Source organism: Primulina tabacum, chromosome 11, assembly GCF_025594145.1.
Source record: "Primulina tabacum isolate GXHZ01 chromosome 11, ASM2559414v2, whole genome shotgun sequence".
Taxonomy (NCBI): Eukaryota; Viridiplantae; Streptophyta; class Magnoliopsida; order Lamiales; family Gesneriaceae; genus Primulina; species Primulina tabacum.
This window is the reverse complement of record NC_134560.1, coordinates 6155855-6181482: the sequence shown is the minus strand read 5'-3', so window position 1 is coordinate 6181482 and position 25628 is coordinate 6155855. Positions and strand designations below refer to the sequence as shown.

The 25628-nt window shown below is 34.4% G+C and overlaps 1 protein-coding gene across 1 annotated transcript; it reads right to left on the bottom strand.

The window, feature by feature from the left end:
* Positions 1 to 7060: 7060 nt before the first annotated feature.
* Positions 7061 to 11979, bottom strand: LOC142518652 (uncharacterized). The gene is made up of 7 exons (XM_075621444.1): positions 11712 to 11979; positions 10944 to 10982; positions 10502 to 10639; positions 10115 to 10254; positions 9795 to 9883; positions 7851 to 7963; positions 7061 to 7592 (listed from the first exon to the last, which is right to left on the bottom strand). Exons 1-7 carry the CDS (start codon positions 11847 to 11849, stop codon positions 7365 to 7367), a joined length of 885 nt encoding a protein of 294 aa, XP_075477559.1. The 5' UTR covers positions 11850 to 11979; the 3' UTR covers positions 7061 to 7364.
* Between the last annotated feature and the right edge of the window lie 13649 nt (positions 11980 to 25628).

The following is a 25628-nucleotide window of genomic DNA, read 5'->3' as shown; positions in this document are numbered from 1 at the left end:
ATTTATGGTAGGCTTTACGTGAATAAAATATTTTTAAAATATAATTAATTAAGTTTCCCATGTTTTTAATTTAAAAAAAATTTAAAAATTTTAACCAGAAAATTATTTTATTTTTTTAATAAAAATTGATATCATTGTACTAAAAACATAACTTTAATATAAATATTAACAAATAATATATAAAATTGAGGTTTGTGATTTGAAATTTTAATATATTTAATACATGGAAAATAATTTTCGTTCGATTATTTTTATTTAATTATCAGGACACTCACTAACATTGAAAATAGTGGGAAACATTCAAGACAATAATATATAATTAGAAATTTAGATTTATTTTAATATATAATTATTTTATTTTTATCCACGTGCATGTTTTCACAAAACTATATGTTATATATGATAAATAATTTAAATCAATCAAATAATTAATTGCTAGGTTTTTTCTAGCCACGAGAATCAATATCGATTATATTCCAGCCAAATGAGAAATTAAAAGAAGCCATCTTTAGAGTAATGCAATTTAATGTTTATAAAAATAGGGATAAAAGGAAGAATAAATATCACTTGAATGTCATGAATATTCAATTTTTGACGTGTTAGATGAAGTTTGATGAGGAAATGATTCAAAGTCGAGATATAAAATTTTCATACATGTGAGATATAATATATATATATGTGTGTGTGTGTGTGTGATATGATGAAACCCACCATGCACACATTTGTGAGTATCAGTTAGGTGACATTTTGTACATCCAATAGGTAGATACCACCTCAGCTAGTGCTCACGTAGGTGTTCGTGGTGTTTGTTCACCATATCAAAATTATATTATATATGTGTGTTTGTTTGATCTCATGAACACTCATTGTGGGAACCTATATGAGCATCGTTGAGATGATACCTGCATATTGGATGTACAATTTCATCACATCTAATAGGACGTCACATAATTGGTACTCATATAAGTGCAGACAGTTAAGGATGTAAATGGGCCGAGCCAAGCCGAATAGTCTCAAGCTCAGGCTCGACTCGTTTAAGAAATATATAGGTTAAAGCTTGGCACAAGCTTGATTCGAAGTTTTATCATGAGGCTAGAGCTCGTCTTGTTTTGAAATTACCAAACTCGCGAAAAACTCGAGCTCACTTCATGAATAGCTCTTTTATCATGTTTAACGAGTCTGATTCGAGCTCGTTAAGCATTCAAAGCCAAAAGTCCAACAAAGATGTGAAAATTTAATAGGGAAAGCTTATCAATTTATAGTATTTCAATCTATAATTTTTCACTTAGATATCGAAGTAGGACAATGCAAGTTAAATTTCAAGGCTTGAGTTATTGTATAGTTACTGTCCAACAAACTATACAAGCTCGAGTCATGCCGAGCTTGAACTCACAAACAGACTTGCGAGCTTACGAGCCAAACATATTTAAGCTCGAGCTTGAAAGCTCGATAAAATTGTCAAGCTCAAACTCGATTCGATAAGCTTAGCAAACATCTCAAACAAACTTTCCACTGAGCTGAGCTCCGACTAACTCACGAGCGACGTGAGTTGTTTACATTTTTTTTTATAAAGTTTATTTTGGAAAAAAAAAAAAACCTCATTTAATGGGCTTGGACGTATTATTGAATTGCAGAATATATATGGCCGATGCAGCGGTTTGGGTCCTTCAATAACTTAGGCCGTACAGATTCATTTATTTCAGAAAGAAAAAAAAAAGATAATAAATCATCATTTAATTGACCCTCTCCATTTGGGAGACACGATTTCATCTTCAACAACAGTAGGATAACGTTATTTGATTTGGGTATTAATTTTTTATTCAGAGCTGTGATTTCGACACTTTTGATTAACTAATTTTTTTAACTGAAATCTACGTAAAAAATCAAGAAAAATAAAGCCAAATATTAATTTCGGGTTTTGGTTTAAATCGAATTCGAACCGAACAATCTTTAATTTATTTCCCTTCTTCTATGATATTTATCTTATCATTTTACGTTAAAAAAATGAAATTTACTAGAGAAATTAGCAACTTTTCTTCAAAAACTTAGACAATTTTTTTTAAAAAAAATTTAACAGTGTAGAAAATTTAGAATCTTCAATTTTGGTCTAGGCTCGGTTTGCTTTGATTAGCTTTTGGGTTGAAGATGCAGAAAAGGCAAGTTGTTCGGTGGATTGAATTATTCAAACCACAAATGGTGATAAGTATAGATTTTAATGATCCTGATAGACAAGAAAAGTTCAAAAATGATCGAGGACGAGTTATATTTTTATTATGCGAATATTCTGTTTTATTAAAAGTTATAGCTGTTTGTATATATATAACTATAATCTTTTAAACTGCGTAACAGTCAGATCATCACGTGTCGTGATTGAATTGAAAATAATGTTAGATCCAATTATTTATTTTGGCTAGAACTTGGCAGATTTTCGGTCCCACGGAATTAACTTTAACTATATGTATACATATATGCGCATATAAAATATATTTTAAAATTTTGAATATATTATCATTTTTTAATAAATTTTATTATTTATTTGGTCCGAATATTGTTGTAATAAAATAAGTATAAAAATGATTAGAATTTGAGTTCAAAATAATAATAATAGTAATAATCCATTATATGTGCAATATATATTACAATTATATTTCAGGTAGATTTGAAAATTTAATAAAATAACAATTGGAACCCACAAATTGAATAAAATAACAATCGGAACCCGAAATTTTTAGATTTTCGGACATGAAAATAGTACCCCCTTTTTTTGTATAAATTTCAATAATACATATGTCGTTATTTTGGTTAAAGCAATGCGACAACCTGCGCCGCTTATATGGGTTCAGTGCAGTGCTCAGCACTTCTTTGTTCTGTTGTCTCCATTAAAAAAAAGCATAATTTGTTTAAGAGTGTATTCGATTTGTTAAAGTAAGTGAACATCTTATTAATATTCAAGAGTTAGATTTTTCATACCAACAGTTTTTCGGATGAGCCTGTTGCACAAATTTTGTCCACTATGATTTACCTGACTAACGTGATTTGCAGACTATTACGTTAACATGAGAGTTTATCATGTGCATATATGAGAGTTGTGGTTATGGCTTACATCTCCATAAAAAGAACAAGGGAAATAGAAATTCTATAGAAGTATTGCAGAAATTTTATTTAAATAGATGAGAATTTTAAGAATGTTTGTGCTATTGATTTAATATAATTCATATAAGAAATAAAATATAATGAAATGAAATAATAAACATTTTTTTTAGAAATAATGAAAAATGTAACGATGGATAACAAGTTATTTGAAGGATATATTATTTTTTTGGGGTTTTATTTTGAAACAATGACAAGGTTTTTTGGACATTTTTTTTTCCATTTTGATTTTATTTTTCATAGTCATGTAAAAAATCATTTCAACTATATTTTCTTTCAAGCAAATTCTTAATTTTTTTTTATTCAGAACACAAACAAATGATGGATCACTTATCAATAATTAATTAAATACTACACTCAACAAATTATGAAACAGAAAAGGAAAATGTTTTTTTTAAAAAAAAACACTATATAGATTATAGTGTGACACTCTGGATCTTTTTACATGCACACACTCTGTAGGATCGAGTGATTGTCATTTTACGGTGGTAATGGTGCAACTCGAATATTTTAAACCGCATAGCAGTTCAAGCACCACGGTTTAATCACTCTTCCAGCATGGACAATTATTGCACCCCAACAATCTCTCTCTCAATAATTGCACTTCTTGCAATCAATGTTAATCGAACATGTGACATTGGCTCTGATACCAATTGTAGGACCGAGTACTTGTCACTTTACCAAAAATTATAGCTGGTATTAATAGTACAACTCAAATCCTTTAAATCACACAGCAGCTCAAGCACCACGGTTCGATCGCTATTCCAGCAAGGACAATTGTTGCACCCAACACACTCCAACACATATCTCCGATTTCACATAAAAAAATTAAGAAAATAAAATCCATCATTTCAGATCTCGTAGATGTTTATGATGGACTCGGGTTTGTAATTGAGGAATAAAGTTGAGACATGCATTCAAAATATCTTCAATTCAGAAAATTTGAATCCATTGAAACAATCAAACCGTGCTCACTTATGTGTTCACCAATGAGATGACACTCACCTGGTGGATGCGATGAAACATATCAAAATTATACAACCAATAGGTGAGTGTCATTTCATTGGTGGGTACAGAAATAAATACGGTTATTGAGAAACGTAACAAAACTGTATATATATAATGTACATTTATTGTGTTTATTTTTATGCATGCAATTTCAACTCTTTAATATCAAGTTTTTCCACACCCAAAGCACGACTCACCTCTTTAATATCAAGTTCAAGTCTTCTCTAACTCTAATTATTGAACCTGTTCCAAATGCATGGAAAATGAATCCATTAAAAGGATCTACACACCATTATTGATTTAATTTTACCAAAAAAAAAAAAGAAAAAAAATCTAAGGAAAGTTAGGATCGTGAGTGGGATCGAGTGATGGAAAAAGATTAGCCCAATTATCCCAACAAAGAGCGCTTCTTCACAAAGTGCTTCGCTTTGTTATCGCTAAGACGGTAGGAACAAACTTTGTCCAGGCACAAGATGATGCATAAATTTAAAGAGCTCTCATACTTTCAATTCTTGAAAAACTTGTTGGGTCGAATTTATTAATATGAGCTTATATATCAATAACTATGCGATGTCAGTTGAGTTGAAACTCAAAACTTAAATGATCGGTTAAGCTTTTAGTTAATAGGCTTTAATATATGAGTAGGTCTCTTGTGAGACGATCTCACGAATCTTTATCTGTGAGACGGGTCAATCCTACCGATATTCACAATAAAAAGTAATACTCTTAGCATAAAAAGTAATATTTTTTCATGGATAACCCAAATAAGATATCCGTCTCACAAAATACGACCTGTGAGACCTTCTCACACAAGTTTATGCCTTATTACGTTCTCTAATATCTATCAATTATAGAAAATAACTCTGAAGAGAAAATGGATGATTCTCTTAAGGAGAAAAAGGTATAAATCTGGAAGATAGGAACTCGTTCTAAAGGCATAAGTTTTCAGAACTCGTTTATATATGACTTAGGGTACACTTCCGCTTGAATTTTCCGTCAAATTTTAACGATTTAGCATGATAGATTATGTAATTATATGACAAAACTTTCAAAAGAAACACAAAAATATCTAAGATATTGGATCGACCCGAGATTATATATATATATATATATATATATATATACACACACAATGGATCCACACGAGATTTAGAAAAGCTAAATTGTTACCATTCCTAATTTGAGTTCACAACAATATAGCTTTTATATATCATATAATAATTATGCAAGTTTTTTTTTCTTGATAGGATTTTTTGGAATTTTATGAATCGAGTCAAGTTCGATCACAAAAACTCCTATGACACGGTCTCACAGATCAAATTTTATGAGACATATATTATATTTGGGTCACATATGAAAAATTATTATTTTTATGCCAAATTTATTACTTTTTATTTTAAATATAGATAAAGTTAGTTTGTATTACGAATAAAAATCTGTGAGACCATCTGACAATATAATTATTCGATTGAATATTTTTGTGTTCTTAAATTTCAAAGTTCTAATAATTGTGAAGTGACTAAAATATTATTTTGGCCTTTAGATAATCAGATTCTCAACTTATTAATTTTGCCAATTAGAAAAATAGTCTTTAACTATGCTATTCTAATATAGAACTTCTATAAAAGTTCCGACTTGATAAATTATTTTCAAAATTAAGGTTTTATTTGAACAAAGACTTATAAAGAGTTTTTACCCAAAAAAAATTTAAAAATTGTTTTAAGAACAAATATGCATTTGGAAATTTATTTTATAAAAACGTTTTTACAATTAAAAAGTAATATGTTAAACACATACTTTAGATATTTTCATCCTTAAAATAATAAAAACATTTTTAAAGTAATTGTCCAAATGTAGCCTAAATACTTTAAATCTTGACTGCTAAGAATTTCTAATGTTTCTTCTAATACAAAAAGTCTAGAAATTAAGAAAAATAATTTAGTTCTAAAATTGAATTATATTAAATATCTATACTATATTATTAAATTTGAGATCCTTAGAGTAACTAAATATTAGTGTCATTGTCTGTTTTAATAATTATATATATCAATAAAGTGTTAAAATTTTAATGCTAGTCACATATAGTTTAATAGATAGAGTATTTGTTTTTTAATCATCAAGTTGTAGGTTCAATTCCTACTTTGAGTTTTTTTTTTTTTTCTATTTATTTTTTAAATTCATATATCAAAATTACAGTTTAAATTCATGGGCTTTATGGTGGTTAATTATTGGGACGAACATAATAATAATATTTTATTCATTGTGGGCCTTCCAAATTGAGTTTCCAGGATATGAGCATTAGGCTTGGGCCCAAAGTAGGTTTTCTAATTATATGAATTAATAGAATCCTGAAAGTATCAGATTTATATAATCTTAAATTAAGATTTCTGCCGACAATTTTGAAAATTTATTCTATCAAGTTAGGTTTGAATCGAACATAAATTTTACGTATTACAAATATAAAAATCAATTATTGATTTGGTAAATCTGATTGTATTCCATGAGGATACTACTTGGATTAATAGATTTTAGTGACAAACGTGAATGAATTTGATTTGTCAATGGATTTCTAAGAGCACCCGCAATTGTTAGTGTTATAATACTCACCATCTCATCAAAAATCGTAGGGTCCACATGTCACACACATTATATTAACACATCTATTCTCCCAAATTCATTTTAACATTAACACTCATTATTTGTAGATCCCGCTGTCCTAATAACATCCAAACTAATGGATTTGAAATCATAGATTTAAATTTTTTTTATTTCGAATACCTAAAAAATTGAAACATAATCTAAAATTGCATTTGGATTGATTGATTTGAACCTAAGAATTTCATACCTATAACAGCAAATTTACTTGTTTCATTTGGGTAAATCTACTTGAAAATATTTAATCTGTCATTCAAATACTTTATCTCAAATTCAAATCTCCTATCCAAACAGTTCGAGGGAAACATAGAACTTAAATGACTTGAACATAATATGACAGAGAAACTAAGACAGCGTGTGTATCAGAGCCCTTCCAGTAACACAATAATAATAATAAACGATGACTTGATTTCAAAAACTATTGTCCTTCACAATCCACTGCCTTGATTGTTTTATTGAATTTTGAGGCACGTGCTTCTTTGGGTTGGATTTGCTGTGCTTCTTGGAGCCAGGCCTGTTGAAGGAGCTTCCCTGATTTGCTCCGGATTTGACTACCTTCTTTTTTGCGACGATTCATTGGGTACCCTGTTGGACTCGGTCGAATGTAACAAAACCGACTGGGGAAGAAACATGCCAGACAACAAGACCTCAGTGTTCTTTGCCTCTATCAAGCCACTATTTTCTTGCTGAAGTTTCAAAACAGTTTCAAATTTATGTCTCCTGAGTTTCTCAGAATCAGACTGAAGAAAATCTTTGTCAACCTCATTTTCATCGGAATCCTACAATTGAAGAAACACGATCAAATAATTGCTACAAAACATTATGTTACAAATAAATTAAATAATGTTATTTATTGGTTAGGCTAAACAAAAGTAATTACGATTACACTTCGTGTTTGCAGTAACAACACAATCTAGATACGAAGAGCAGCGGATAAAATTACATCACTTTCTCAGAACAAATCAAATTTAAAATATAATAAGAAACAACAAAGAAAGTAAAAAAGGAAAACCATTCTGAGTGCCTAATTGACATACCAAATGTGTAGCAGTCCCAGTAAAGTCAAGCACATGTTCAATATCCTTGGTGAGAAAAATTTCACGGCAGACAGGGCACTTAGGCATACTTTCTTCTGTCATTTCATGCAAGCCTTCACAAGATACATAAGTTCATCAGGAATTAAGGAGTAACAACAAAATATCAGATAACTCCAACTCAAGTAGAATTTAAAGACGAAAGACAAAGTGATTCAAACTCATGAGGTTAGAGAAAGGAACAAAATCATTCAATTCCAGAAAAAAGCAAAAGAGGTGTGAAATGTGATATCCTTCTCTTTCTTTAACTAGCCTAATTGACGAATGCATCAAGTGGCACAACACACATAAAATTAAGGTTGGTATAAGTGTGAGGTGAAGTTGGAGAACACACAAAGACAGAATAAAGGATTGCTGAAATACTAAACGGGAGAAAACAAAAACAAAAACAAAGAACAGAATGACAAGTTAATCAGTCAAGAAAAAAGTTGAAAAGTACAGAGTTGTGATGTTGTGCAATTAAAATGTTATGGTGACTACGTAATAAGAGTCTAAGACAGGTAAAGGTAAGCATCAGCTCAACTCAAAATCCCCCACACAAGCAGTATGAACTAATCACTAACCTACAGTATGCAATTATATCCCAGACAATATGGTGTGAAATCACATCAAGTTCATGAATCCATAATCAAGTTCACAGAACTCGAAATCATTTCAATTCAATCAACGTAAAATTCTATATTTTCCCCAACCATATAGAGTTTATTTTTTTGTTGAATGCAAAGTAACTTTACAGGTTAAGCTCCAAACATAAGATTCTTCTGGCAACTAATCTCACAGCAAAAATATTATACACAAAAAGTTGGCAAACAAATGCAGATGATTCAAATTAGCCCAAACAGTTATATTGTCCACTGTCTAAACAATAGCAAGTATGATCAGAATCACTATCTACATACAGGATGCAGACTATGCAACTTGTATCGTATCATACTCATTCAACTCATCAACTATGCCAACACAAAATTTAAAATATGTTGCATATAAATACTGTAAATTTATGGTGTACCTGCATATAGAAATGTGGGGTAATGAGGCATTGATAGTAATTTTCTACACTAAGCTTGACCCAGAAACACATAGGCAACTTCTCAATTGTGCACTTCAGTATCATAGCAATTTTAAACTATGGTGTAAAAAGAAACCTTGGCATGCGTGATAGAAGAGAGTCCTGGCCACCTAAAAATGAATTTAAACCCTCTAGACTAATGGTACACATTCTATCTTCATTTTTATTTTACCATACTCTTTTTTATACACGGCCGAAATATGCAACGAGAAAAGAGGTGGCCTGCCATTTCAATCACAGCAGTCAAGATACCAAACTATGAAACCAGTAGGAGGAAGGTAGGTACCTTAACCCCCCACATCATGGCAATCTTATTATAATTGATCACAAAAATGAAATTTGCCAAGCAATAAATCATACTATCTCCCAGTATCTCATGTGCTCTAGCTCTATCCTCGAACATTGTTTGTGCCACAGGTCCAAATGCAAATGCCAGAAACAATAACTATGAACTATTTGTATTCGCTCATACTTCAATAACAAATAACAAACTTGGCGCCTCTATATTTTGAGAAATAAAATATCACTAGAGAATGCTTGCATGAGACACTCACATGATAGTTGATACACAAGGAAATTAACCCATAGATTGTTGAAGGGTGGCAGTCAGAAGTACTACTTAAAAAGACAAAAAATGTCTGAAAATATTAATAGCAGTTAGATTCATCAGAAATTTTAATTCATAATGCACAAGTATGATGTAAAGAAAACATTGTAGCGAGAAAGTAGGACTGTTTAGTACTAACAAAAGTAAGAGCGAGATGCACAATCCAACAGAGCGAAGCGAACAATTTACAACACAAATTAGTCTTGCATACTTCCAGAAGATTTTGAAGCACAAGATGAATTGGCAACGCCCATTTCACATTGCGTCAGGATCCAATTCCACCATTGAATGAAGCAATCACTGCAACAGTTATCAAAATAATTACATAAATTAATAACTCAACGATTGAAGGATCATTGACTTCATTCCAAACATACTTTGAAAAGCGCAATTCAATAGCTCCCGCAGACCAGTCAGAGCACTCAGGATTATGATGACTACTTAAGTAACAAAATCAAAATCCCCTTCTTTCCAGATGCGGATATATTCATAGTTATAGAGGAGCCATTGCAGGGTATTAACTATACTTACCAATGAAAGCAATGAAAGCAAGACATTAACTTCATAAAGGGTCGTGAATTGCTCCCCGCGTTTTCACCAACTATTGGATATAAACATAACGCGCAGCTTCCATCAGGGTGATTCATACTAGAGAGCATCTCTGCAGCTTCCTAAAATAACATGTAGCAATCAAGACTATGAAAAATTGAGACTAATTCACTCAGTATTTAAAAACATAAGGGTGAAAAATTGGGCATTGAAGGGCAAATAAAATCGAAACGAGGGTAAGGAAACTACTACTTCGACCTTTAAACAGTTACCACAGGAAAAACATGTCCATGCACATAGAGACCCCTGCCCAATACCATCTCATTTAGGAAAAATAGAAAACTACGCCAAAATGCCAGACTTGGGTACCTCACAAAGAATGATGAGCATAAGGCAGGAAACAAGTTCAAGAGCTTTGTCGCGAAGGCTAGATATCAGATGTTTTTGCCTCTGTTCATCAAGGCCCTTGGAGTAAACAACAGAAATAACTGGTGGGTCTTCAGGGTACTGCAACAAAAGATGTTGAATATTATGCACATTGGCATTTACACAAAAATTGACTGATAACCTACGTTTCAATAATACAAGATGGTAGTAAAAAAATGAAAGTGTAGAAATACCAAAGCAAAAAGAAGATATCCTCGTAGAACCAAAAACTTGTGAAAAAAATACGAAGTGAGGAGAAAAAGCCCAAAATACTTTGATATCTTTCATGATACAGTCAACAGATAGCAATTCAAGTGCCAGAAAAGCAATGTATCATCCCAAGATTCTATTACCAAAGGATGGAAGCGCCAAGGTGTGAGTGTACCTGAGGACTGGTCTGAATTCCTAGAATCGCTTCCACAAACTGCACAGAAAAATGTTATAAAAATATTTAAATTGTCCGTAAATAAAAGAAATTAACTTCAACACCCAATGCATGAAGCCTAATTGAAAACTATGTAGTGGTAAGAAGAGATAATTGAAAACTATGTAGCGGTAAGAAGAGATTATTGTATTCACAGATTAAATAGATTAAGAAAAACAATAGACAAAGTAGTCATTTCATGCATATAATCAGGACTGCTATCCCACAAACAAGGAGTCATCAACCTACAGAATGAAGGTCTTGTTTATTTTTTTCAAATACAACCTTCAAAATTCATTCGTAAGTTGAACTGGCAAAAGCCACTAAATAGATAGAACTTAGAATGGCCCATATTATCTAGTACTATTCTAAGATTAATAAAGCTGAAAAGAATATAATAATTCAGCATGTCGAATAAAAATACCAAGAAATTCAATAATATATTACGATCTGAGGCTTGCTCAAGACGAACAGTTAAGGAAATAGTTTCCATCAGCACAGAATAAAAAATTCAGTCATGTAAAAAAAATCCATTTATATACGCTTCCTTGAACTGCTGCAAAGTCTATAAATCCACAGACTACGTAGCATGAGAAAAAAATTCAGCCAACGCAAGCAAAAAAGCCCATATTAAGGAAGAGAAAACCGCTAAAACAACAAGAATCCGCGCACAAAATTTTCCAATCATTCAATTATCCGTAGAATCTTGAATATAAATCAGTATAAAACCTGTTGAGATGAAACATCGGCTGTCCGAGGCTTAAGATGAACGTGGAGGTGTGGGGGATAGGTTTTGATGATTTGACAATCATCACCGTAAACAGCCCGGACAGCCTCAATTTCTGCTAACACTTCTTCTTCCGCCATGGTCAGACGCTGTGGGGCTGTACCAGTGTCCGTGACGGTGGATTGAAGCCGGCGGCGACTACCATCAAAGAGCAGAGGGCCAAAGGTCAAGGTTGGCTACTTGGTCTTTATTATTAGACACAAATGTTCAATTCTGATTTTATTGGAATGGCGCGTGGAATCAATTTGGGCGGGTCGGATCCGGACGAAGCATAGGTATTATAGAAATTCACTCAGATTTGACCCGAACCCAATCCAAACAAATCCGAAATTATGAACCCAAACCTAAATTCGAACAAATCCGAGTATCCGACTAACCTGACTCATCCAAATCAGCCCAATATAATTTTTTATTTTTTAAAAATATATAATTTTTTATATATATAATTTTTTTATTATGTAAAATTATTATTTTATTATTTAACAAAATAATCGAATAAAAATTCAAAACACATAATAAATATTTTAATTTAAAAAATAATAACAAAACATCACCTAAATATATTATGATAATTATGTTTCATGGATTTATTATTTAAATTTAAGAGTAGAAATTGTCTAAACTAATAATTAGTTCATAAAATAAATAATTGTTTATAAAATTCAAATACTTCACAAAATAAATATTATATGATAAAAATTTATGATATCAATAACAATAAAAAAATGTTCAAGCATCACAAAATAATTTTCAATAAATTGTTTAAAAAATCAATATTTTACAAAATAAATATTTTATCAAGCATCCTCATCAATTTTATATCAAAATTTTAATATCGTAGCTTTACTGGTCCGACAAATGAGGATAACATTCCTCATCTAAATTATTTTTCAGATTAATTTACTTACGTTAATTCGGAAGCAAATTATTATATCATATGCCAAGAAATACTTATTTTCGATTGGCTTATGTTAAATGGGCATAATTTTTTTTTTTTATAAATAGAATCTATTTTAGTGTTTTATGAGTTTAGACAAATAAAATGTTTATAAATTAATTAATTAATAAAATGAAAGATAAATTATTAGTTAAATTTTAAATTAATTAAATTTTCTTTAAAAATGATTGGTATGACAATGAGTTAAAACATGATCAAACGAGTTTCCTGGAGAGGCGGATCCGACTCAACGAGTTTGGAGCTATATATACATATCATATACACACATATAATAACATATAAATATAGCATATATTATTATTAATGTTAAAAGTAAAAATTTACGATAAAAAAGTAAAAATCTCAAACTCACAAAATATATTAAACTACACACTTAATAAAATTTTGTCTAAAACAAAATTGAGAAACCTATTTATAAAATTTCTTTGGAAATAATCTAAAAATAAATATATTATTACATGCATGCATCACATATAGGGGTGTCAAAATCAAACACGACACGGTTCAACCAGGAAAAAATCAGGTTTGGGTATGAGGTTTTCGGGTTCGGGTTGGACCCGATAGCTGACCCGAAAATTGAACGGGTTGGGTTCGGTTCGGGTTAACCCGAAAATTTTAATTTTTTTTAAAAATATAATTAACAAATATTGCCTACATTTTTATATATTGTATATCTGAAAAATTATTTATTGTATATTTATATCATAAATTTTCATAATTTAATATTTATTTTGAACATTTTTTTAAACAATTGTTTATTTGATTTAGTAAATATACTATATTTTTCTACAATTAGATTTTCAAATTTAAATCATATATACGAGGAAAATTTTGTTATTATGTGTTTAAATTAATTTTTTTTAATTTTCTTTAATTTTATTTAAAAAATTCAAAATCGGTTTGATCAGGTTTCGGGTTCGGGTTCGGGTTTGGGATCGGGATCGAGTTGAGAGTGTTCGAGTTGAATCAGGTTTGGATTGAACAATTTTTGAATAGTACGAATGCTCGACCCGACCCACCCGAATTGACACACATAATCACATACTAATTTTTAATATTTACAACTCTTATTTTCAACACTCAACCTCTTATTTTCAACACTCCCTCTTGTGATGATGATCATGATATAATGATCGTCTTCATTACGTATTTTTATACTGTCTCGTTAAAAACCTTACTAGGAAAAACCCATTAGGGTAAAAAACTATAGTAAGGGAAAAAGAGTGCAGTCACGTAAACTCCCATTCATGTTAACACGAACGATTCTTCACAAATTTCATAGATTACGCATCTCAATATTATATATATTTTTTTCTGAATATTGTCGTGGGAAGTCTCTTAGTGAAGAAATCTGGTGAGTTTTCAGTTGACTGAATGTGACGAATATCAATATCTTTATTATTCTCAAGCTCTTGGGTGGATGCGAAGAATTTAAGGGAAATGTATTTAGTTCTGTCTCTATTTATGTATATTTCTTTCATTTGAGTAACACATGCAGCATTATCTTCATATAGTGTCACAGACTTCTTATCGAATGATAATCCGCATGAGATTTTGATATGGTCTCATTAGCCGAAGAAGACCATGGTCAATCCACGTGGCCTACTTGACGAACGTCAGCAACAGAGACATCGTAAATTGGGTCATTGATTTTAGCCACAAACATTCATGACTTGCTTCATGTAGTGCAATAATATCGGCGTGATTTGATGAAATTGTTACGAGTGTTTGTTTCTATGAACGCCAATAAATTGCAGTACATCCACGAGTAAATACATATCCGGTTTGGGAACGTGCCTTGTGTAGATCAGATAAATACCCAGCATAACCAATTATGCTTTGATTGTATCTTTTGAATACAAAAGTCTCAAGTCAGTCTTTCCTCGTAGATAACAGAATATATGTTTAATTCTGTTCCAGTGTCTCTTTGTTAGATATGAGCTTAAATCTTACCAATAAAGTTACAGCAAAAGATATATCAGGTCTTGTACAATTTGCAAGATACATAAGGGCACCAATAGCACTTAGATATGATACTTATGGACTAAGAATAACTTCATCATCTTCACATAGACGAAATGTATTTTTTTCTATGTTTAATGATCCAAGAACTATTTGAGTACTTAAAGGATTTGATTTATTCATATTAAAACGTTTAAAGACCTTTTCTGTATAACTTGACTAGTGAAAAAATATTCCACTTTCTTTTTGTTCAGTTTGCGAACCCAGACAATACTTTATTTTTCCAAGGTCCTTCATTTCAAATTCTACCTTCAAGTACAATATAACTTCTTGAATTTTTTTATTTGTTCCAATGATTTTTAAATCATCAATATATACAGCAATAATTACGCATTCGGATGTTGTTTTCTTAATGAAAACGCAATGGCGTATTGAATTGTTTACATATCCCTTTTTCATTAAGTGTTCTCTTAGCTGATTATACCACATTCGACGGATTGCTTTAACATGTATAATGATCTTTGCAATTTTACATAATAACATTCTTTAGGTTTTGAACTTTGTATTTCAGGCATCTTAAATCATTCAGGGATTTTCATACATGTATTACTATTGAGTGATTCGTATAAGTAAGCTGTACAACATCCATAAGACACATTTCTAAATTTTCAGATACCGCCAAACTAATAAAATATCGAAACGTAATTGAATTCATAACAGGATAATATGTTTCTTCATAATCAATTTCAGGCCTTTGAGAAAAAATCTTGTGCAACAAGTCAAGCTTTATATCTTACTATTTCATTTTTCTCATTTTGCTTTCGAATAAAAACTCATTTATGTCCAACAGGGTTTATACCTTTAAGTGTAAATACTATATGTCAAAAAACATTACGTTTATTTAGCGAATCCAATTCAACCTGGATGATACCTTTCCATTTTATCAAGTCCTGTCGATTTTTACATTCACCAAAAAGATTTTGGCTCATGATATTCATTCTCATTTATGATATCAAATGCCACATTGTAAGAAAATATCTCATCAATTTCTTTCATATTTTTTCAATTCCATATTTTTCCAGTATTAATATAATTGATAGAGATTTCACGATTCTCATCAATTTGTGGTTCTAACAGAACATTTTCATCATCATGTATTTATGCCGAAATATCATTATCTATTTTGTGATCATCGTATTTATCTATGTTTTTTTATCGATAATTTTTATCCTTGGAACCGATTGACCTTCCAAGCTTCAAGCGTTTAATGACATCATAAGTGTCTTCAATTTGTTTCTTTGGAATTTCAATTTGAGCATGGGACATTTACAGCATGTATATATGATTTAGTTATCCCTTTTGTGTCTGCAAATGCATCTTGTATTTGATTTGTTATTCTTTGCAAATGCACAATTTTCTGTACATCATTTTCACATTATTTAGTTCTTGGAACCAGATGTAACAATGATGATGTATACCGGGTATTTTTTTTGATATATTTCTTTTATCCCCCTAACATTGGAAGATTTATTCATTAAAATGACAATCAGCAAAACGTGTTGTAACACGTCGTCTGTCTGAGATTTAAGATATCGAATTATTGATGGGTTATCATAACCAACATTTCCGATCTTTCTTTGAGGTCCCATTTTTGTTCGTCGAGGCGGTGCAATAGGCACGTATATCATACATCCAAAAATTTTCAGATGAAAAATGTCTGGTTCTTTACCAAAGGTTCCATTCGAGCGTCGATTTGCTGATATGGCTTCGAAACGGATTTTGAAGGAGCTCAAGGATCTTCAGAAAGATCCACCCACATCATGCAGCGCTGGTACTCTTTCTTATCCTTTTTTTTTTCAATTTGTGTTTCTTTCTTGGTTTGATGTGATTTGTAGAGCGTTTGGGTGTTGAGATGTGGGTTTGTGCTGTTAAATTTTCCATGAAGAAATTTGACGCTTCGTGTCGAAGTTTAATTAACAAGGATTAGGTGGAAATTTTGTTTGTCATGTTTGATTAGTTGACTGTTGGTGCATACTAGATAGGTAGATATGCATGCACAATACAAGCATGTGTATTGAGCTTTTGAGTTCGTCTGTACATGAGCAACATGATGCATACTAGGTAGGAAGATATGCATGCACAATACAAGGATTAGGTGGAAAATTTGTTTGTCATTTTTCGTATGTACATGAGCAACATGATGCTCAACAATGATTCCCATTGAGGTACTGTCCAGTCCAAGGCCATGAGCTAAAAGCCAACCAAGAACTCAAACAAGCACCAAAACCGAAGATGAAAGTTGCTGTCAAATTACAGCAGTAGCAGCTTGTGTGTTTGTGGTGTAAACTCTGAAATTTAATGACCATTGGCTTGAACCACCGCCCAAGAACTCTTACCAACATCCTAAGGCATGGCTTGGACCATAGCTAATGGCTAAAAGCCAACCACAATCCAAGCAACCGCCTAGAACAAGAACAACATACCAACCGAGAGCACAAAATTCTGTACTGTGATGTTTTGACTTGTTTTACTGTCTTGGGTCGATCCATTGGCCATTTGATGGACCATGGCTCGATCTAGACATGATGTAGTGTGGTATGAACCATGACTAACGGCTACAACCCGAACACAGACCACACAACACGCCAACACCGAAGCTCACTCTTACAGATTTCAGGATTTTCAAAACCGAAGGACACTTGCCATGTAAATGTAAAAATCTGATGAATCCGTGAACCAACCTTGAAAGGATGATTTGGTCACGTCCTAGACATATTAAAGAAGGGTTCTAACCATGGCTAGAGTCCCTAGGACAGCCAAGATTCGAACACACTCCTTAACCAATCAATAACAAAAATCGTGACTCATTTCTGTACACAAGGAGAGTTTGCTGTCATTCTTTCGTTTTTTGAGGGTATGGACTGAAAAAAATGAACCAAAAACACCCTAACATACTCTAAAGCATTCCTATAAGCATCGTTGAGTGCCTGGAATCGCACCACTCTCTGTAACACAACAAAACAGACCAACATGTGAGCACCATTTCAAAAGCCGTGAGTGGCACATGCAGTTTTCTTGCAAGATTGCTGTAATTTCGAGTTGTTGCTTGAATCATGCATATATATAATGGCTTAAAAATATCTATAGGACTTGATTGAAGAGCAAAGAAACAATTATACATGCCTGGAATTTGTTTTGACAAAAACAAATCAATACGACGAATACGAGCGGCGGAGCGGAGTTGAATTCCTTTCTTGTTTTTTTTTCTGCTGCTGTCACGATTATAAGCTGCTGTGATTCTGGTATATTTTGAAGGTAAGGTTATGTGGGAGATGTAGATATTGAAGGTGAAGGTTCAAGGGGTGTTGATGGTGCCATAATATGCATTAAGATGGAGGTTACAAGTCAAGAAGTGGAATGGTTTTGAATTATTCTTCTCCTCCTAGCTGGCTGTTGGTTTGTATTCTTATTTTTTTGCTGCATTACACATTAATTTACTTGGTAATTAGTTGAGGAGAAATGAGGTGTAATATTGTGTTTGAATTACTACTAATTAGTGAATTAAAATGGGAAATGAATACCCCATGATGTGCAATTAGGAGTGGTTTGAATGGGGAGTTAGCAATCTTTGAATTATTTTAATGTTGGACCCAAAATTATTACTAATTTGCATGGTATATTATTATTTAAACCTTGTATTTTTAATTCTTAAGATTTTAAATACTCATTATACATTTTAGTGAATTAACACATTAATTTAGATTAAACTCTTGCATGATTTTGCATGGATTCAACTTTAAGTATTTAAATACTATGTTTAATTTCTTGAATATATATTATACCTAGATTAATTCATCCACATTTATTTACATATTTTGTTTAAGCTTTAATTAAATATTAACCTAAAGAACTTATTTAATAACTTAGCTCTAATTAATTTAATAAATCCTAAAACATTCTTTTTCTTTAAAGTAAATTATTCCTTGACTTAAATTAAATTTAGGAATATTTTCTTATTATTAATCTTATCTCAAATCTCCAAACTCCGGTCCGACCTCGCGTATTTACCCTGAAAAGATAAAACTAAACATCTACTTTTAAAATAAATAAAACACTTCATATATATATAATATTCATTTTTAATTTAAATAGTAGCAATTATGCATGACTTATACGTAATCTGATTTTTCGGGTTCTACAACTCTCCCCCCCTTAAAGAAATTTCGTCCCCGAAATTAAATCTTACCGAATAACTCGGGATATCGACTCTTCATCTCTGGCTCTGATTCCCACGTAGCTTCCTCCTCTGAATGATTAAGTCATTTGACTTTCACTAGCTTGACCATTTTATTCCGAAGCTTTTTCTCCTGTCTGTCTAAGATTTGTACTGGTCTTTCCTCATAAGACAAGTTCGGAGTGAGTTGCAACGGTTCAAAGTTCAAGACATGCGATGGATTCGCCATATACTTCCTCAACATAGAGACGTGAAACACGTTGTGTACTCCGGCCAGATTCGACGGAAGAGCAACACGATAAGCTAATGTCCCAACTCTGTCGAGGATCTCAAATGGTCCAATAAATCTCGGACTGAGCTTTCCTTTCTTCCCGAACCGCATAACACCTTTCATCGGTGCTATCTTCACGAAAACATGGTCACCAACAGCGAACTCTAAATCTCTCCTTCTCTGATCTGCATAACTCTTCTGTCTACTCTGAGCAGTCCTCATCCTATCACGGATCTTGACTACTACATCAGCAGCCTGCTGCACAATCTCCGGACCAAATTCTGCTCTCTCCCCTACTTCATCCCAATGAATAGGCGATCTACACTTACGACCGTATAGTGCTTCATATGAAGCCATACCTATAGACGACTGAAAACTGTTATTATAGGTAAACTCCACCAACGGTAGCTTTGATTCCCAACTCCCGGAGAAATCAAGAACACATGCACGAAGAAGATCCTCCAAAATCTGGATAACTCTCTCGGACTGACCATCTGTCTGTGGGTGAAAAGCCGTGCTAAACAACAGCTTGGTACCCATAGCTGAATGTAGACTCTTCCAAAATGATGAAGTGAATCTAGGATCTCGGTCAGACACTATAGAAACGGGAATACCATGAAGTCTGACGATCTCTCGGATATATAACTCTGCATACTGGATCATGGAGAAAGTCGTCTTAATAGGCAAGAAATGGGCTGATTTCGTAAGACGATCAACAATCACCCATATAGCATTCGACCCTATGACTGACTTCGGCAAACCGACAACGAAGTCCATGGTGACATTCTCCCACTTCCACTCGGGAATAGGAAGAGGCTTGAGCATACCTGCAGGTCTCTGATGTTCCGCTTTCACTAGCTGACACGTCAGACATTCGGATACAAAATGTCTGATATCCCTCTTCATTCATGGCCACCAATATAATAACTGCAGGTCTTTGTACATCTTCGTACTCCCTGGATGAATAGAGTACGGCGATATATGGGCCTCAGATAAGATATCTGCTCGAATAGAATCGCTGCTAGGAACCCATATTCTGTCTCGATATCTCACAATACCGTCTCTGACTGTATACAGGATACTGCCCTTGGCCTCATCTCTCTGCTTCCACTTTGCCAACTACTCGTCTGCTAACTGTCCACTGCGAATACGGTCTAGAAGAGAAGACTGAACCGTCAAAGTAGATAGACGAGGAACTCTACCTCGAGGATATGTCTCTAGATCAAACCTCTGCATCTCAAACTGAAGAGGTCTCGAAACCACCAAATGAGCCATCCCTGCGACTTTTCTGCTCAACGCATCCGCAACTACATTAGCTTTGCCAGGATGATAGCTAATGTCACAGTCATAATCCTTCACTAGCTCCAACCAACGCATTTGCCGCATATTCAACTCCTTCTGTGTAAATAAGTATTTGAGACTTTTGTGGTCGGTAAAGATCTGGCACTTCTCTCCGTACAAATAATGCCTCCAAATCTTCAATACAAATACTACAGCTGCCAACTCTAGATCATGGGTAGGAATAATTCTTCTCATGAATCTTCAACTGACGAGAAGCATATGATATCACCTTCCCATGCTGCATCAATACTCCGCCTAAACCGAGTTTCGAAGCATCGGTATACAAAACAAAATCTCCGGGTCCTGAAGGCATGGCCAATACCGGCGCTGAAATCAGAGCTTGCTTCAATGGATCGAAGCTCTTCTGACATTCCTCGCTCCACACATACTTAACATTCTTCTTCCTCAATGACGTGAGTGGAACTGTGATGGAGGAGAATCCCCGAATAAACTTCCGATAGTATCCTGCTAGCCCAAGGAAACTACGGATCTTTGATGCATTTTGCGGCACAACCCAATCTCTGACTGCTGCAACTTTCGCCGGGTCCACTTCAATGCCACTGCTAGAAACGACGTGGCCTAAGAACGCCACCTTCTCTAACCAGAACTTGCACTTACTGAACTTCGCGAATAACTTGTGCTTTTGCAAGGTCTGCAGTACTGTGGTTAGATGTCTGCTGTGATCCTCTTGATTCTTTGAGTAGATGAGAATATCATCTATGAATACTATCACGAACTGATCAAGGTACGGCTGAAACACGCGATTCATGAGATCCATGAAGATCACTGGCGCATTCGTCAACCCGAACGGCATCACGAGGAACTCGAAGTGTCCATAACGAGTCCTGAAAGCAGTCTTGAGAACATCGGCGTCTTTCACTCTCAGCTAATGATAACCAGAACGCAGATCAATCTTGGAGAATACTGAAGCTCCCTGCAACTGATCAAATAATTCTTCAATCCTCGGGAGTGGGCATTTGTTCTTCACTGTAACTCTGTTCAACTCCCGGTAATCAATGCAGAGCCTCATCAAACCATCCTTTTTCTTCACAAACAAGACCGGTGCGCCCCATGGCGAAAAGCTCGGGCGAATGAACTCCTTGTCAAGAAGTTCCTGAATCTGTTTCTTGAGTTCTACCATCTCTGTTGGTGCTAATCGGTATGGTGCTTTCGATATCGGTGTGGTACCTGGCATAAGCTCAATAGAAAATTCCACCTCTCGCACAGGTGGTAAACCAGAGACGTCATCAGGAAAAACGTCTAGAAAGTCCCGGACAATAGGAACATCGGATGCTGACTATTTGGGCGTCTCAGGAACAGATACAAGAGTAGCTAAAAATGCTCGGCACCCTCGATGCATGAGTTTCCTAGCCTGGACATATGGTATTATACACGGTAAATTAAAATACATGTCTGGTTCGAATAAGAATTGTTCCATCCCAGGCGGTCGGACGAGAACAGATCTCCGCTGGAAATCAATCAAAACTCTGTTCCTCAATAGCCAGTCCATCCCTAGAATTATATCAAATCCTGGCATCGGCAAAACGATAAGATCCACATACACGAGATTACCATGAAGTTCAAGGTTTATATCTCGGATCACATTAGTAGCTGTCATCTCCTCTCCAGAAGGCAATGCTACTGAATACGCTATGTCTAGCCCAATTGTCTTGATCTGGAGAGAATTTGCAAAGGTTTCTGAAATGAATGAATGAGTAGCCCCTGAATCTATCAAGGCTTTCAGTAGCTGAACCGGCTATAAAGATTATCCCTGAAAGATTGGAATATTATGCTAAACCTAATAGTTTTACAAGAACTATGCTTATAGACATGCAAAGGTCAAAGTTCTTTTAACCTAAATTCCCGTAGCTAACACTGCTTAGAACATGCAATCCTATCGTAAATTCTAAGTTCAAAATCTTAACCCAAAACATTAAACTTCAAATAAAACTTAAAGATTTAGGATACCTGTCATGAGCATCATCTCCGGGTTAGTCTCCGCAGCATGGAGAGCAAAAACTCTGCCTTGGGTAGGCAGATTCTTCTGAGGGCAATTCTTCAATATGTGGTCAGTACTACCATATTTGTAACACTTTCCCGAACCATACATACAAGTCCCAGCATGACGACGTGAGCACTTGGCACAGACTGGGTACTCCACTGTCCTCGGGACTGCTCGTCCCTGCTGTTGCTGCTGCGGCCCTCTGTTCCTGGGTGGACCGTGGAAAGGTCTCTTATTCTGATGTTGTTGCTGAGGAGGGCGGTGTGGTGCCTGAAATGGTCGTTTACCCTGGTGATCGCGCTCAATATCATTCTGGTCTTGCTCTGCCGCTAGAGCTCTGGAAACAGCAACATCATAGGTAGTAGGGCCAACCACCCTAACAGCACGGCGTAAGATCGACCGCAGACCATTCAGAAAATGCCTCAATTTGGCTCCGGCATCAATAGCAATTAGGGGTACAAAATGACATCCCCTCTCGAACTTACGGATGAACTCCGTAAAAGTCAAGTCTCCCTGCCTCAGGGTCATGAACTCCGTGGTCAACCTGGAACGCACCTCTTCAGTAAAATATTTAGAGTAGAATACCTCAGTGAAACGCGTCCAGCTCAAAGTAGCCAAATCCAAAGCTACAGATGCTCCTTCCCACCACAGGCGAGCGTCTCCTCCAAACAGATAAGTCGCACAACGAACCCTATCTCCATCTTCGAGCCCCATGAACTCGAAAATAACCTCAAGGGATTTAATCCATCCCTCGGCAATCATAGGATCTGTCGTTCCTGAGAATTCCTTCGGTCGCATCTTCATGAACCGCTCATATATAGCCTCCGGTCCCGTCTGTCTGGCTCCCACTGTATTGTTCCCCGCAAACTGTGCGAAGAACTGAGTCATCACAGCTAGCATCTGGGCTTTCATGTCTGGTGGAGGGTGTGGTGGTAAATCTCTCTCCTCGTCCTCATGACGATGCTCATCACCTAGGAGGCATGATGTTCCATAATTATAACCCATACGTAACCAACATGCATAATTCCACTATTTTCTTTAAATTTAAATAAATACTGCATAATCATAACCTTGACATAAAATATTTCATGAAAACATACTGTTAAAATATTTCATGCTTTAAACGAAATGCGTAAACGGAAAACTTACAGACCGAAGACGTGACTTCATGAGTTTCTCAAGAGCAGTAGTAGTACAACCCTTTACAAGATCATAGGCTCTGATACCAACTGTAAAGGCCCGTATTTCGTATTCATATTTTAGCGGAATTATTAAAAATTTTCTAAATAAATAATTTTATTGCCTCATTTATAAAATAAACATGTACCTCATTTATAAAATAAACTTGTAAATAATTTTAACTTTAAAATAACAGCGGAAACAAAGATTGTTTTCAAACAACAATTTAAAAATAATCCAACGTAAACAATAATTTAAAAATAATCCAACGTATTAAAACTGAGTTTGAATAATAAAAGGTGCATAAACTAAAACATGAGGTCCTCGGGTTTACTACTGCTGCCACAAGATTGCTCACTGGTCTACGCCCTCCGTCTCGACCTCATCAGTACCTACAACAATCAAGTCTAGTGAGTCTAAAGACTCAACATGTATATATCGTGAATAACAAGTAAATATATATCATAAAATCGCATGCAACGTAAAAATATGGTATCGCAAAGCGTACAGTGAAAATCGTATCAGGAATAATTATAACTACGTGCATATCTGAAAAACATACGTAAAAACTTTGCTCAATATAGCTCTGTCATATCATATCATAATTTTCTTGTAGAGGTAATGTTTCTAAGCAAGTGGCCCATAACATAACGTGAGCGCCTGATCAGACTAAACCACAGTATACTGGGCGGTAGAGATCACCACAGCCCTTGGACTGGATATCCGTACCCATACATAATCGTAAACCGGTCGTAATTCATCGGGTGGAGAGGTCCTCGGTTGCGCCTACCGACTTCCAAACCCATAAACGTAAGGTGGCCACAAGACATATCGCATATATCTCAAAAATAAACATTTTATATTTTTATGCACGTAATATAATTATAAACTTATTTTTACCGGATGAGTTGGATCGTTCCCAGGCTTGTTGCGACTTAATTCTAATATGTGACACATGCAATAAATCCTAACTTCACAAAAACTTAACAATCGAACTAAAAACAAGACGATTAGAACCAATAACTTGATTTTTAATCATGGCTTCGTACCAACCCGAACCAACATTAAACCGACGTTTAACCATGATTAAAAATACCCCTAACCTACTGAAAAATGTTCATGATGATAGATGTACATGAAAATTGGTGAATGGAATCCAAAAACATAAAACACTCTTTCGAGAGTCATTTTGGCACATTTCACCGTAAATTCTCGTACGACCTCTAAACTCGACCAAATCACAAACGGCCAAAAACATGACTTTCCTAACTCATTGAGGTACTGTCCAGTCCAAGGCCATGGGCTAAAAGCCAACCAAGAACTCAAACAAGCACCAAAACCGAAGATGAAAGTTGCTGTCAAATTACAGCAGTAGCAGCTTGTGTGTTTGTGGTGTAACTCTGAAATTTAATGACCATTGGCTTGAACCACCGCCCAAGGACTCTTACCAACATCCTAAGGCATGGCTTGGACCATGGCTAATGGCTAAAAGCCAACCACAATCCAAGCAACCGCCTAGAACAAGAACAACATACCAGCCGAGAGCACAAAATTCTGTACTGTGATGTTTTGACTTGTTTTACTGTCTTGGGTCGATCCATTGGCCATTTGATGGACCATGGCTTGATCTAGACATGATGTAGTGTGGTATGAACCATGACTAATGGCTACAACCCGAACACAGACCACACAACACGCCAACACCGAAGCTCACTCTTACAGATTTCAGGATTTTCAAAACCGAGGGACACTTGCCATGTAAATGTAAAAATCTGATGAATCCGTGAACCAACCTTGAAAGGATGATTTGGTCACGTCCTAGACATATTAAAGAAGGGTTCTAACCATGGCTAGAGTCCCTAGGACAGCCAAGATTCGAACACATTCCTTAACCAATCAATAACAAAAATCG

Bases quoted from the DNA above. Each gene is read 5' to 3' on its own strand.
- LOC142518652 (XM_075621444.1), bottom strand. From the start codon at position 11,849: ATGGCGGAAGAAGAAGTGTTAGCAGAAATTGAGGCTGTCCGGGCTGTT. The intron at 9,884-10,114 runs GTAAGTATAGTT...TAACTGTTGCAG, and splicing joins TGCTTTCATTGCTTTCATTG to TGATTGCTTCATTCAATGGT. The intron at 7,964-9,794 runs GTATGCAAGACT...TATCTTGTGAAG, and splicing joins TGCTTCAAAATCTTCTGGAA to GCTTGCATGAAATGACAGAA.